This window comes from Apis laboriosa, unplaced genomic scaffold, assembly GCF_014066325.1.
Source record: "Apis laboriosa isolate Shangri-la unplaced genomic scaffold, ASM1406632v1 scaffold1_cov151, whole genome shotgun sequence".
NCBI lineage: Eukaryota > Metazoa > Arthropoda > Insecta > Hymenoptera > Apidae > Apis > Apis laboriosa.
This window is the reverse complement of record NW_025222279.1, coordinates 478,033-491,780: the sequence shown is the minus strand read 5'-3', so window position 1 is coordinate 491,780 and position 13,748 is coordinate 478,033. Positions and strand designations below refer to the sequence as shown.

The 13,748-nt window shown below is 38.8% G+C and overlaps 2 protein-coding genes across 2 annotated transcripts in view; one reads left to right on the top strand and one right to left on the bottom strand.

The window, feature by feature from the left end:
• The window catches only part of LOC122712230 (receptor-type guanylate cyclase Gyc76C-like), a 70,352-nt gene extending 57,682 nt beyond the window's left edge, over nucleotides 1-12,670 (top strand). Inside the window, exons 5-20 of the mRNA XM_043931698.1 lie at nucleotides 4,930-5,236; nucleotides 6,170-6,316; nucleotides 6,993-7,186; nucleotides 7,277-7,436; nucleotides 7,753-7,907; nucleotides 8,079-8,366; nucleotides 8,547-8,807; nucleotides 8,892-8,963; nucleotides 9,068-9,236; nucleotides 9,324-9,473; nucleotides 9,592-9,931; nucleotides 10,018-10,141; nucleotides 10,230-10,328; nucleotides 10,408-10,552; nucleotides 10,647-10,903; nucleotides 10,986-12,670. Of these exons, the coding sequence (XP_043787633.1) occupies nucleotides 4,930-5,236; nucleotides 6,170-6,316; nucleotides 6,993-7,186; nucleotides 7,277-7,436; nucleotides 7,753-7,907; nucleotides 8,079-8,366; nucleotides 8,547-8,807; nucleotides 8,892-8,963; nucleotides 9,068-9,236; nucleotides 9,324-9,473; nucleotides 9,592-9,931; nucleotides 10,018-10,141; nucleotides 10,230-10,328; nucleotides 10,408-10,552; nucleotides 10,647-10,903; nucleotides 10,986-11,897 (3,780 nt within the window). The 3' untranslated portion in view covers nucleotides 11,898-12,670. The remainder of the gene's footprint in view (nucleotides 1-4,929; nucleotides 5,237-6,169; nucleotides 6,317-6,992; nucleotides 7,187-7,276; nucleotides 7,437-7,752; nucleotides 7,908-8,078; nucleotides 8,367-8,546; nucleotides 8,808-8,891; nucleotides 8,964-9,067; nucleotides 9,237-9,323; nucleotides 9,474-9,591; nucleotides 9,932-10,017; nucleotides 10,142-10,229; nucleotides 10,329-10,407; nucleotides 10,553-10,646; nucleotides 10,904-10,985) is intronic.
• A 35-nt stretch (nucleotides 12,671-12,705) lies between these two features.
• LOC122712231 (NADH dehydrogenase [ubiquinone] 1 alpha subcomplex subunit 6) lies at nucleotides 12,706-13,593 on the bottom strand. Its single transcript, XM_043931699.1, has 3 exons — nucleotides 13,380-13,593; nucleotides 13,000-13,115; nucleotides 12,706-12,928 (listed from the first exon to the last, which is right to left on the bottom strand). Exons 1-3 carry the CDS (start codon nucleotides 13,501-13,503, stop codon nucleotides 12,800-12,802), a joined length of 369 nt encoding a protein of 122 aa, XP_043787634.1. The 5' UTR covers nucleotides 13,504-13,593; the 3' UTR covers nucleotides 12,706-12,799.
• Between the last annotated feature and the right edge of the window lie 155 nt (nucleotides 13,594-13,748).

Below are 13,748 nucleotides of genomic sequence, written 5' to 3'. Positions count from 1 at the left end.
GAGGAAACGATCGGCATCCGAGCAATTTATAACGCGAGAGGGAAAGTGGTCGAGAAATTTGTGAGGTTTTTTTGCAAGCCTCGTGGAATTACCCGTAACCACTTCTTTAGTAATGACTTCTTCGTACGACCTATCTCTCGAAACGATCTTTCTATTTATAAACGCTCGGCTCGCAACAAGATAGCGCTCTTATTGTGCCGGGCTTGAAAATCGTGTGGGTAATTTCCAGAGAGAGAGAGAGAGAGAGAGAGAGAGAGAGAGAGAGAGAGAGAGAGAGAGAGAAGAAAAAAACGCGATCACTGTCCCGGTTTATTAACCGTAAAAGGTGCGCGCGAGATAAGGGAAAGAAAAATATCGTATTTGCCATACATCTATATTTATCTCGATACACTCGAGATAGCCCGATTTACCGTGATTCATTCGAAGCAAGTTTGCGGGGCAAAAATGGCGCCACGGATCTCTGGATCGATCCTTGGACCTTGATTGTTTCTGCATCGGCGCCGGCAACCGACACGTGGTCGGCGTCCTTAGACAGAAATTAAACAGAAATTAATATTCCGACACGTTCTTAACTTCCTTTCGAGTCTTCCTTCTCAGGTGTGACTTCCGTCTTGGCGCAAACAGGAAGAGCGGAATTCGAGGGGCGGAAAGCGAGCACGGGATAGTTTTTATTTATTCGGGAACGATGGATATCGCGATAGAAAACGGATTTCGCGCGATTAATTCGGTGCCCGCGATGAGATCTGTATGCGGCGATTGGCCGATTGTTATTCAGAGGGCGCGGTGGCCGTCCGCGATGCGCAGACGAGTGCGCGTTCCATCGACGCGAACACGAGTTTAAAGGCATAATTTTGAGGAACGACGTGGATCGTGGCCTGGCGGAAAGATGAAATATCCGCGGTTCATGTTTTATGGATGCGGCGAACAATTATAAAACAGTAGGGTATAAATTTGAAAAAAGTGCTGGGGAGAATTCGCGATGAGGCAGGGGACATCCGAAATGCACGCTAAGTTGCAGGCTACCAGTTTATGGCGACGATTGTCGAAGCTCGAGGCACGATCGAGACCGTCGCTCGTGATTTAGTGCTGGGAACGTTTTGTAACATTCGGCTACTTTGTACGAACATCATAAGGGAGAAAAACTTCGAAGGTATAAAAAAATACGAAAAACTCGACGACGAGGTCCAAAACTACTTTTTATTTTTGTATACTTTTATTTAACGTGCCTCGCTAAATTACGATCCAGTCAGTAATTTCAGTAGTTAGATTGGAAGTAACGAAGTCTTACTTTTAAAAGACGAAGAAGACGCTATTGCATCGCTTATCTGCATCGTAATATTTATTTTTGTGTTAATTAACACGATAAAATGTAGTCTAAGAGACAATAGGATCTATTCTTCGAAGCGATCATCGATTTCCGCCGTATCGAACGAAAAGCATCTTTCGAAATATCCGCCGCAAAGGATAATGTCATTCATCATGAAAAAACGAATTATTCACAGCACGATCCTTCATCGACTCTTCATCGTACAACTTTGAAAAATTTCCAAAACCGCTGCGAGAATCTCGTTACCTCTCCTTACGTGCGATGACGATGAAAAAAGGAGGAGGGGAGGGGAAGGAGCGTGGGCAGGAATTCCTCGGTCGCGTTTCCAAAGGATCGTGAACGCTTGTGTTGCACAACTAAACGCATACGTTCGGCCAATAGAGGAAAGCCTCTCTTGCGGTTGCAGTCCACGGAGAGCACTCGAGCTCTCTCGAGCTCCCTCAAGGTGGTCTCGTCTAAATATAGCCGAGTGGAGCCCAGAATAACAGCACGTCGCGAGCCGGCAATGACCAAAGCCCAACTCGTTCACCGACAACCGAGCCAGAGGCAGCAGCGGGATAACCGACCAACCAGGTCGCTCAGTTTTGTCTACCCTCCAGACTCGTTCCTCCGGACTTAGGCCGCCTCCTCCTTGGAGGAGGAGATGGAGGAGGAGGAGGAGGACCTGCCTTTAAAACAATACTCTTCTACGATTCTTTTAACGTTAAGCGTCCTCTTTGTTTGTTGGCCTCGTTGTTGCTTCGAATTCGGGGACTGGTTCTTCTCCGAATCCGGACCAGTTTCGTCTACCGGATCATCGATCACCTGGCTCTGGTTTTATGCAAAATCACGGGGACACGGGCCGTCGTTTAAGGTATCCTTTGGTTACCTTGGTTTCTTTAAACCTTTTCGATGGACCTTTTCGTGGATTACGCTATCGATATCGTCCATATCGGGACGATGATATCTCTGTTCTCTGGTAATTTTATTTGTGATAATTCGTTTGGATAATTGAATCTTTATTCCATGATGTTATTTTCACTTGAATCGCTTTGAGGAATCATAGCGAGATTGATTGAAATGGTTAAAAGGTTGAATTATTTATAGTGGCTTACTAAAGGTTAAATGCTTTATAAATTAATTGCTATCTACGTTGATCGTTCATGTATGTAAAACTATTCATGTATATCAAGCAATCGAGAATACTTCCTTTTTTTTTTTTCTTTTTCTAATTTAAAAAGTTGTTGAAACTTTTCACCATCGATGCAGAGATCATCAGATTGCGATTTCGTATTCAAATACGACGTACGAAAGATGTACAAAATATACGAAAAATCTACGAAAAATGCCATGATATGCCAAGGAAAAAAAATCAAAATATTCCAAGTTTAGTTACGCATGTTTGAAGAATAAAGCAAATCTTCAAGGCAAATCCATTCTCTTACTCACGTTCATATATAAATTTTATTCTATGCATAAACATCCGTGGTAAAAAAGATTAGCGATTGGATTAATTGAATTAATTTTTACAAGGTCGCGCACACTTGTACAAAGTTTACAATAATCGGATAGGCTCTTTTAGAGAAAACGAGGAGACTCGAGGCGAGAAAATGAACAATCGTAATTTCGTCATTCGGATGCGGCCAAGCCAACTTCCTCCCGCCGTGGAATTTTATATTTTTTTTTCTTCTTCTTCTTCTTCTTCTCTTTTATTTTTTTCATTCTTACATGATGATTACGATAAATGTCGCTATCAATACGCGGCGCATAGTCAACTTCCTTTCGGCGAATTCACAAACGGGTATCACACGCCCGACGTCCGGTGGTCTTCGAGAGGGAAGAATCTCTCTCTCGGAGAGAGGAGGATGTTCCTTTTTCTCCGTTTCGTGCGTTTTCTTCGTCCCCTCGTCTTCCAATTTAACATTTCCAGTCGAAATTCCGCGCAAAAAGCCGGCGGCCGGCTTTACGATCTCGCGCACAACTCACGGATAAGAGAGGAAAAAAGAAAGGATTCCGGCCAGGTGGGTAAATTGCCTCCGACCGATCTCCACTTCCTGGAATCGTGGGAGGATGAACGGAGAACGCTGGAAAGAGAAAGTGTTCACAATTTTTCGCGTGCGCTCGTCAATCGAAAATAAAATCTACCTTCCCTTTTCGAATTCCTTTTTCAACGAGATCATTTTACAGCAAAATTATCTAATAATAACAATAATAATAATATCGATCTTCGTATTCATTTTTTTCAATCCTGATACTACGTCGATAACTACGAAGGAATAACTAAGAATCCTGGGACCACAGAGCAAGAACGAATTCTCGTTTTCCGCCGATCCCCACATTGTGAATTTATGACAACGTTTTCCGTAAACCGCAAATCCCGCCCAAAAAAAAAAAAAAAAAAAAAAAAGAACCCATAAACAAACGGACAAGAACAAAAGGAAAGGACGTGGGGAAACGAATGGGTGGCGTGATCGATGATCGATCCGTGGATTTCGTGGTCACTCTCCGATCGGGTCGCGATTCGATCGAGCGAGAATCGGAGAGAGTCGGGCCGGGTATAAGCGGAGAGAGTGGAGAGGGAAGAGCGGGAGAAAAGGAGGGGGGGGGAGGAGGAGGAAGGAAAAAAAAGAAGAAACCGGAGCAAAGGAGGAGGGAGGGGACGGCGGTGGAGGGAAAAAACGGCGGAAAGTGGATCGTGGCCTGGCGGTGGTCGCCACGGTTAAAGTAGAACTGACCCCCAGTTGTCACGTTTAATTTATATGTTAATGAGCGCATGTCACATTTCAACGGTACGGAGCACAACCGTCCCGTGCACTTCTCCTCTCGCGAGAGCCACACCACAGGGAGAAGAGAGTTGCCCCGTTCATTCCACTCTCCTTCTGCCCTCCTTCGTACAGCCTGCCACAGGTTTATATTTAACCGCGCGCCACACACCATGACACCAGGCGCAGCCCACTTTGCCGCGTTACTCTCCTGCCTTCTGCTCTCTTACCATTCTTCTTCTTCTTCTTCTTCTTCTTTTTCCTTTTTCCTTTTTTGCCCCACCTACTATTTTCTTCTCTTTTCTTTTTTTTTTTTTTTAGTCTCTTTTCATTTCTATCCAACTTTTTCCTTCCTTCTTTTTGGCCCCCCTTTTAGGGGGGGCTCTTCGTTGATCCTTTCAATTTTCGCCCCCTTTCGCTGCCGCTTTTCGCCCGTTCGGTCGATTCGTAAGAGATGGTCGTTTTTTTTCTTTTTTCTTTTTTGGTTACGATGATTACTTTGTTCGGGCTTGTTTAAATTTTAGATGTTTATACGGTTACTGGCTTTTCGAGAACTTTTTGGTGGTAGGTTTTGACAGGTAGTTTTGAATAATCGAAGGGATATATCGTTGATGAAATTTATAGAACTTTTGGAAAATTCTTCTAATTTTAATCAAATGATTGGAATTGGTTGATTCCTACGTAGTTAATTACAATTAAACTTGATTTTTCAACGAGTTAATTATTATTGCAACCCTTTCGCTCTTTCCCTGCTGAAAACACAGCTAATTCGAGGTTCATTTATCGCCTTCGATTCCACGGCTGTGCATTTGACACAACATTTGTCGCTGATAAACGCAATTTTGGAAATCTGAATTACAGAAATGTTCGGACTACAAGGCGTCAAAGGTGAACACGTTCGCCAGGACCGAACCGCCGGACACGCAGGTGACGAAGTCGGTGATCGCGTTGCTGCTCCATTACGGGTGGAACAAATTCACCATCATCACGGAGAGCGCGTGGTCGACGGTGGCAAGATCGCTGGAGGAGCAGGCCACCAAGAACAACCTCACCGTGAACCACTACAAGACCGTGGAGGATCGACACACGTGCTGCGAGGAAAGGCTGCCGTGCTGTCAAGTCAGCGTATGGTTCCAACTTATACAGGAGACCAAAAATATGACCAGGAGTCAGTCCAAGTTTACTTTATATACTCGATATATATCTCGCGGGACGCGTCATCGGGACGACTGTAACGATTCATCCATCCATTTTTCGATCTGTTTATCGCCTCTCGATGGGGGGATCCCTCCCCCCATTATTCAAGAAATCGCCACTTTCCGTTTCTATCCGCCTTTCGAAAGGAATTTCCAACCGATTTTAATCTATTTTAGAGGATCTTGATCTTTGCTTGGGAACAAGTTGCTATTTTTTTTTTTTTTTTTTTAGATTTCAAACGTTGATATCGGAACAAACGTATCACGATTTTTAACATTTGTAATTCTTTCGTTGAGAAGTTTTATCGCTCGAAGAAACTCCTGTTTTTTTTTTATTTTTTTTTTTTTATATTTCGTTTCTCAAACGTGTCACGGTCTTGTTTCTGGCGAATTATAACCCTGATTTCTGACATGAACACGTTGTTAGACTATTCGATGGGACGGTTTTACATTGAATTTTTAGTTGGATATTCGAAAATACTGGAATCGTTAACGAAAGAATACAAATTGATATTTAATCGCGAATGAAATGTTTACTAACGTTCCCTGGTTAACCATGAGAATCACACGTCGAAAATAAAACTCAGAAAAATTTTTCTCTAATTTCCATTTTTTTCCCCTCTTCGAAACTTCGTTCACCGACAAAGAAATTTCCATCGCGTCTAATTTCACGAGATGTTCCCTCCGTGGGAATTGGTACACGAGGAGAGGGAAGAGGAGGGGGTATTGTACTCGCACAGATCTGTGATCTCACCGCGATAATCGCGGAGCAGCTTTTCCCTCCGCGAAGGAAAATGAAGCGTGAAAGTCAGTTTCCGTTCTGGAAATCGGTCGGTCGTCGTCGATGGAGCGTTCCATTTAGGGAGACAGGGGGCTTCTAACGTAAGGCGTAAATCTGTCTACAGTTTACATATTCCTGGGAACAGCGATGTCTCTGATCGACATGATGAACTCTATGCAGAATCAACGATTGCTCGATAACGGGGAGTACATGGTGATACACGTGGACATGATGACGTACTCGCCGCGAGAGGCGCAAAAGTACTTATGGAGTGAGTATAAGTTAATTCATAAGGGAACGCGTTTTCAAAATTCGACGATCGATCTTGATAAAATATTGATATGTTACGAATGAATAGAAAGATTTGAGTAATTTTTTTATCATAAAAGATTGCTGTTTTAACTAATCTCACAATCATGTATCGTAATCCAAATCGTTTATCTGTATTGTGTATTGTGATAAATCAAAATCTGCGATTACAATTTCGATCGTACAAGGATGGTACAAAAAATTTAATAAAATTAAAATAATAACAATCCTCGCGAGTAAAATGCTGGAAAATTAAGGCTGATTGCGTTATATACATAAGAAAAATTTATTCTCTCTTATTTACATATTTAAATATCATTCACCGACACGATATTCGATTTCGGTCTCCTTCACGGTCGTCCGGTTGCTCCTTGACAAAACTCGTTACCTCATCATTTCCGTATCTAATCCGAGATTAACCGAAGCGTCATGGGTCAGGCATGGCTCGCTCGTGACCCGGTTTCCAGCACGTGATCCGATTTTAATGGACGTTCCTCTAGAGAGCTCTATGTTGTTGCCTCTCGAATCAGATATTTCCGTTTCCCTCTGCGAAAAGAAAAAAGAAAAAAAAAAAAAGAAAGGGTAACCACACGCCACCGCCTCGCCTCTGACTTTGCGCTCGATCGGTCCTTTTGCAGAACCGGAACACTTCGACAATCTGAGGAATTGCCTGGAGCCGAAGGACTTCCTCAAGAGGGCACGGTCCCTGATGGTGGTCGTGTCGACCCCGCCTACGCAGAATTACGAGGAGTTCACCAAGAAGGTCAGAGAGTACAGCAGCAAGGAGCCGTTCAACTTTGTCATCCCTGAATTGCTGAGAAAATACGAGAAGGTAGAAGATCGTGATCTCCGTTTAAATCCTTCTTCTTTGAATCCGGGAAGATAGATATTTGTTTTAATTTTTTTTTTTCTCTCGTTCCAGTACGTGTCGATCCACGCCGCCTATCTTTACGATTCCGTGAAATTGTACGCGAGAGCCCTGGATCAACTCCTCAGGGATCAGCCGGAGCACACTCTCGAGGAGATCGCAAGCAATGGCACCCAGATCATCGAGACGATTATCAGAAATCACACGTATCAGAGTGAGTATAATACAAATACAATTCGAATATTGTTCGATCGAGTGTGTCTGACGTTCGATTTCTCTCGATAAGGCTTGATCTGGTTTAAAGCGAGTAGGTGTGGAATACGAACATTCGTGTTCTTTGTACATATATCCTCCTCACAATTGAGAGACGTTGGAAAACGAGCGTATACCGAGTATATATATATTATATATATATATATATAGATATTCGATCTCGATAAGGCCATTTTAGATTACGAAAGATCGACAGAATGTCTCTTCTGTGAAAAAAAGAAAAAGGAATAACGAAATTGCGTTTCCTTCGAGAACAGGTGTCAGCGGAGCGACCATCAAGTTCGACAAGTTCGGCGACTCGGAGGGGAATTTCTCGGTGTTGGCCCTGAAGAAGGATCCGTTCCGTCTCAACAACTTCTCGTGCGACTTTCAAATGAAGCCTGTAGGCCAATTTCAACAGGGTGAAACTCTAGTGAGTGAGTTGTTTACAGCATTCGTGCAGCATTTCATTTCCATTCATCGAACAAATTCCTACAAATTCGTGTATCCCGGCCAAGAAGAATGCTTTATTTATTTCTCGATCGTGATTAAAAATATATTTATCGAGTGATGATAAATAATAATATTCGTTCGTGTTGTCCAGGTGTACAGGCCGTCGGAGGCGATGGATTGGCCGGGTAAGAATAAACCGGAAGCGGAACCGGGATGCGGTTTCCTCAACGAGCACTGTCCCAAAGACGACACTCATTTGCGAAGTATCGTTGCTGCCGGTGTGTTGGCCGTTTTGTTATTCTGCGCCGCGGTAATCACTATGAGCATATATCGAAGATGGAAGATAGAACAGGAAATCGAGGGATTGCTGTGGAAAATCGATCCGAACGAGATACACGGCTATCCTCATCTTGACAACATGATGTCCTCCCCTAGTAAGGTGAGCCCACACGACGATTTCTCGTCTCCAGATATATAATATCTGTAATGACACAAGGTTGTTATTTTTAAGAGGGAATTTTCACGAATTGAAAGAGATATTTGTTATTCGTTCGTATTGTATTTTTAATTTGTTGGGTTAATTTTTGCATCGTTATTTATTGTTGATGTTTGATTACAGTTAAGCTTAGTTAGTGCAATGTCCTACGAGTCAAGATGCGGGGGCCAGGTGTTCGCGCAAACCGGGCATTACCACGGGGTAGTGGTTAGGATAAAGGAGCTAAAGTTCTCGAAGAAGAAGGATATTTCGAGGGACGTGATGAAGGAGATGCGTATCCTTCGCGAGATCAGACACGGTAACCTGAACTCTTTCATCGGAGCGTGCGTCGAGCCAATGAGGATATTGTTAATTACGGACTATTGCGCCAAAGGAAGTCTTTATGTACGTCACCTTAATACACGAATGAACGTGTAATCTGGTCTGCTCGTGTTTTCAACGAATGATTACATTGCGTGCGTGTTTCAGGATATTATCGAGAACGAAGATATCAAGTTAGATGATATGTTCATCGCTTCATTAGTTCACGATCTCATTAAGGTAAGTATATTTTTACATATGTTTACATTTAGGAAGAGGTATCGAAGATATTTTGATTGTGAAAAAATATATATATATATATATATTTCCTTTCTTTTATTTAGGGTATGCTGTACATTCACGATTCATCTGTACTAGTCTGTCATGGTAATCTGAAGTCTTCCAATTGCGTGGTGACATCGCGATGGGTACTCCAAGTCTCTGATTTTGGCCTGCACGATATGCGACATTGCGCCGAATCCGACAGCATTGGTGAACATCAGTATTATCGAAGTAAGAAAGGAGAATGTTATGATATTTAATTTACGATTATTGATTTGTAAAAAAAAAATATATATATATATATAATATTCTATACAGACTTATTCTGGAAGGCACCTGAATTATTAAGAAATCCCAATGCTCCAATCAGAGGGACCCAGGAAGGGGATATTTACTCGTTTGCGATTATATTGTTCGAGATAATCGGGCGGAAGGGTCCGTATGGTGGCGTGAATCTAGAACCCAAAGGTAAATGTTCGTGTAAAATAAGAGATAGAGTAAGCGTTAGCGATTGTCATTCGTTAATCGGCATTTGCCAAAAGGTATAGCTGCAGAAATATAAATATGAACGTTAACAAATTGACAGAAATCATTGACCGAGTGAAAAGGTTCCCAGAAGATGGTGAACCACCGTTTAGACCTAACATAGACATACTGTCCGAGTCTGAAGCGGATTGTGCAGAGTATATAGTTAGTACGATTACCGACTGTTGGGCGGAAAGTCCAGAACTTAGGCCTGACTTCAAAATGATAAGGACGAGATTAAAGAAAATGAAAGCGGGAAGGCATCGCAATATCATGGACCAAATGATGGACATGATGGAGAAATATGCGAACAACCTCGAAGATCTAGTCAGTGAACGTACACGCCTTCTTTTCGAGGAAAAGCAAAAAACCGAAGATTTACTTCACAGAATGTTGCCTGAGTAAGTTATTTATATAAAAAATTTTATAATTATATATACATATATATATATATATATATATTAATAATATTATTTATTTTTTACAGACCCGTTGCAAATTGTTTGACGAATGGAATCGGTGTGGAACCTGAAGCTTTTGATTTAGTTACTATATATTTCAGCGATATCGTTGGTTTTACTGCAATGTCAGCGGAAAGCACACCTTTCCAAGTATATTTCTCGCAAACTAATCATCGAAGAAACATAATATGCAACTTCCTATGGATACAATTGATATATTTCTTCTTTTATTTTTCAGGTAGTAAACTTCTTAAACGATTTATACACTTTGTTCGATCGTATAATCAAAGGATATGACGTATATAAGGTAGAAACAATCGGTGATGCCTATATGGTGGTATGTAAATTTTTTGCAGGATTATATATTTTTTTATTTTACAGAATTTTATAATCTGTATAATTGTATTTTTTATTAGGTTTCTGGTTTACCCATAAAAAATGGAAATAGACACGCTGGAGAAATTGCATCGATGTCCCTAGAATTGCTTAACGCTGTGAAACATCATACTATAACTCATAGACCTCAAGACACTCTTAAATTGCGTATTGGAATTCACACAGGTATTGTGTCTAGAGTATAAAGAATATCAAATCAAAAAAAAATATATAAATTACAATTATTTATAATTTGTATTTATATTAACAAATATTACAGGCCCTGTGGTAGCGGGTGTTGTTGGTCTAACGATGCCTAGATATTGTTTGTTCGGAGATACCGTAAATACAGCTTCACGCATGGAATCAAATGGCGAGCCATTACGTATTCACATAAGCGAGCAGTGCAAAGATGCTTTGGATAAAGTTGGTGGTTATATTATCGAAGAACGTGGATTGGTTTATATGAAAGGAAAAGGAGAAGTAAAAACTTATTGGCTCACTGGAGCTACTGAAAAAGCCATTCAAAAACGAGAGGTTTGTACGAAAAGAAATATGATAACTAAATATGATTACGTAAACTTTATTTAATATTTATTTAATATTTTTATGTTATTAGGTCGATGTCGGTGATCTTCCACCACTTTTTTGTAGACCAAGGAGAAGTCCGAAATTAAATTCAGATTCTCGTCAAGCTTCGTTGTTAGGTGGTTTAGGGGCAGGTAGTCGCAGACAGTCAAATGTTCCAAGACCGACACCGGATGATTCATCATCTCAATGCGGAGGATCCAGTCCAGTGCCTAAATCTCTTAACTGTCGAAAAGTAGAACATTCTCCTCTGTATTTGACCGATAGTGTATCAAAAACAACGTTAGATAATATCGCATTGCAAGAAGAAGTTGAGAATCGGGCGGCTAATATTAAAATGGCACTTGATGATTTTTTTATTGACACAAGGCTAAAATTTAGAAAAAATGCAAGAGTTCTGTCGACCATTGCTTCATCGTCTTCTACGAGCGATTATCCGTTCCAAACGATAATACGAGAATCTCGTTCCTTAGACCCGTTCCCATTGGAGCTTTATAATAAAAGGTTCGAGTCACCAAATTTCTCTTGGAAAGAACCGAAGAAAAGTTTTCGATCTTTAGAAAATTGTGAAAAGTGCACACGGACTAACTCAAAGACAAATATTTCTGAGAAAGTGTTGAATAACAATTATCCGAATGGTAATGTGATAATATTACCCCATACCGATGAATCACCGAATGAAGTAGAGACACCATTGCTAGGAGACGAGAGTGGTTGTATGGGAGAAGTTGTGCCTGTTAAACGTTGGCGTTCTCTCGATCAAGTAGTATCCGTTCCTAGTACAGACAGTGTGCCTGACAAAAAATCTTCTGCAAGAAATTCGATTAGAAGCTGGCTGGTAAATCTGTTCAGTGGCAATGGACTACGAAATAGTGATGTTTCGTTAAGAAGGGGTGTAATAGCGGGTTACGATATACAGTCGGAACGTGAAAGTATAGTTTGATGCAAAATTACTTGTATAGTTAAGAAAAGAAGTAAAGGGAATTCGAACACAAAATCTCTTGATGTAAAAGACGAATGCACAAAAACATTATTACATTTATGAGTCATAAGTATGATGTATTGTTGCCATTTTTTAGCGTATAGATATGTGGAATGTATGGGTATAAAAGTTACCGATTGTGTATATTTTTAATATCTAGATATTTTTATGATTTGTATTAAAGTGCGCTTTATATTGGCGGCGAACATTTTTTTTTTTACATAGTGCAAGATTTATCTGTTAAAATTTTTAATTTGAGGATATAATAAAACTAGAATGACTTTTATAAAAATGATTCTAACCAAAGTATACACGAGTACAGAAATCATGTAAAAAAGTCTATCACAAGATAGAACAAACGACTCCCATTGTAATAATAATAATAATAATAATAATGATAATAATAATAATAAAAAAGAAAAGAAAAAAAAAGAAGAAAAAACGCGCAAATGTACATTTATGCAAGTTCGAATATACTTGTTTCAACATATGTATGTATGTATGTATGTATATATATGTATGTATGTATAATTTCGATACTTGTTCACTGAAGGAAAGCAAATTATCCGTATGGCTGTGAAAAGTGAACTAGATTGTACCTAAGGTGCTTAGTAATATATCATCTTGTCAAATGTATATATAACTGAATAATAATATATAGATGTAAAGATAAAATGTAAATTAAAAGAAATATTATCTTCTGTAAGAGCTGATTAAAAATTCATCTTTTGAAATGTTGTATAATTCGATTTTTTAATAAAAAAGTACATTTTCTTCTTTTTTCCATATTTAATTTTCAGACAACTATATATTCTTTTAATATAATTTATAAATTTTACATATTTAATTATACTATATAAAATTTAATCTTGACCTGATAAAAACTTTGACATAAAATCTTTTGGCTTTGGTTCATGTGTTTCCTTCCAATAATTCAACACTGTTGCAGGTGGTTTCCATTGAGCACAAACTTCTTGAAGTTCCATTTGTCCCTAATATAACATTATTATTATTAATATCATATATATTATATTATTAAATAAAAAGCATACATTTTCTTTACCTTAATAAGTAACAAATCAATTACTCTTAAATCATTTATATGAGCATTACGTTTAAATTCCTCTCTTAATTTTTGTTGACACTCTTTTTTTGTTCTTGGAAGATCATAATTGGACACTACAAAATAAATTATGTATACATTTATATTTCATAACTCTGTTATAAAAATAATAATAAGCAAACAAAAAATTGTATTTTAAAAATTTAAAATATTTAATTGTTAATTGTTAATTGTTTTATACAAAACAATTGTTATCGTTTTATACAAAGAAAATAAATTACGATATCCTTATATCAGTATACTATTTTAAACACGAATAGGTTAGATAACAATATATTCCACTAATTACCAAGAGGAAGATATATAATGAATAAACTTACAAATAAATGGAATTTGTCGGTACCATGTTTTATATAATGATATTACTCTTCTTCGAGCTTCTATAGGAGTCAATGATAAAATTGGTTTTACATGTTTCACAGCTGCTTTTGCAGGAGTAGCCATATTTGCACTTTATATATAATACTCTGCAGTATTCATGGATATGATAGACTTTTCTAATGCATCTAATGCATTTTTACATTACATAGTTCGTATATATATATAATCTTAATTCTCATTTTACATTATTGATTTAGAAAGGAATAAGATAAGAGCATTATAAGTATGAAAAAAAATTAAATGTAACGATAATCAATTTGTTTTTGATACATTTATTTCTTTAAAAATATTTTTTTTTATTATTTCTC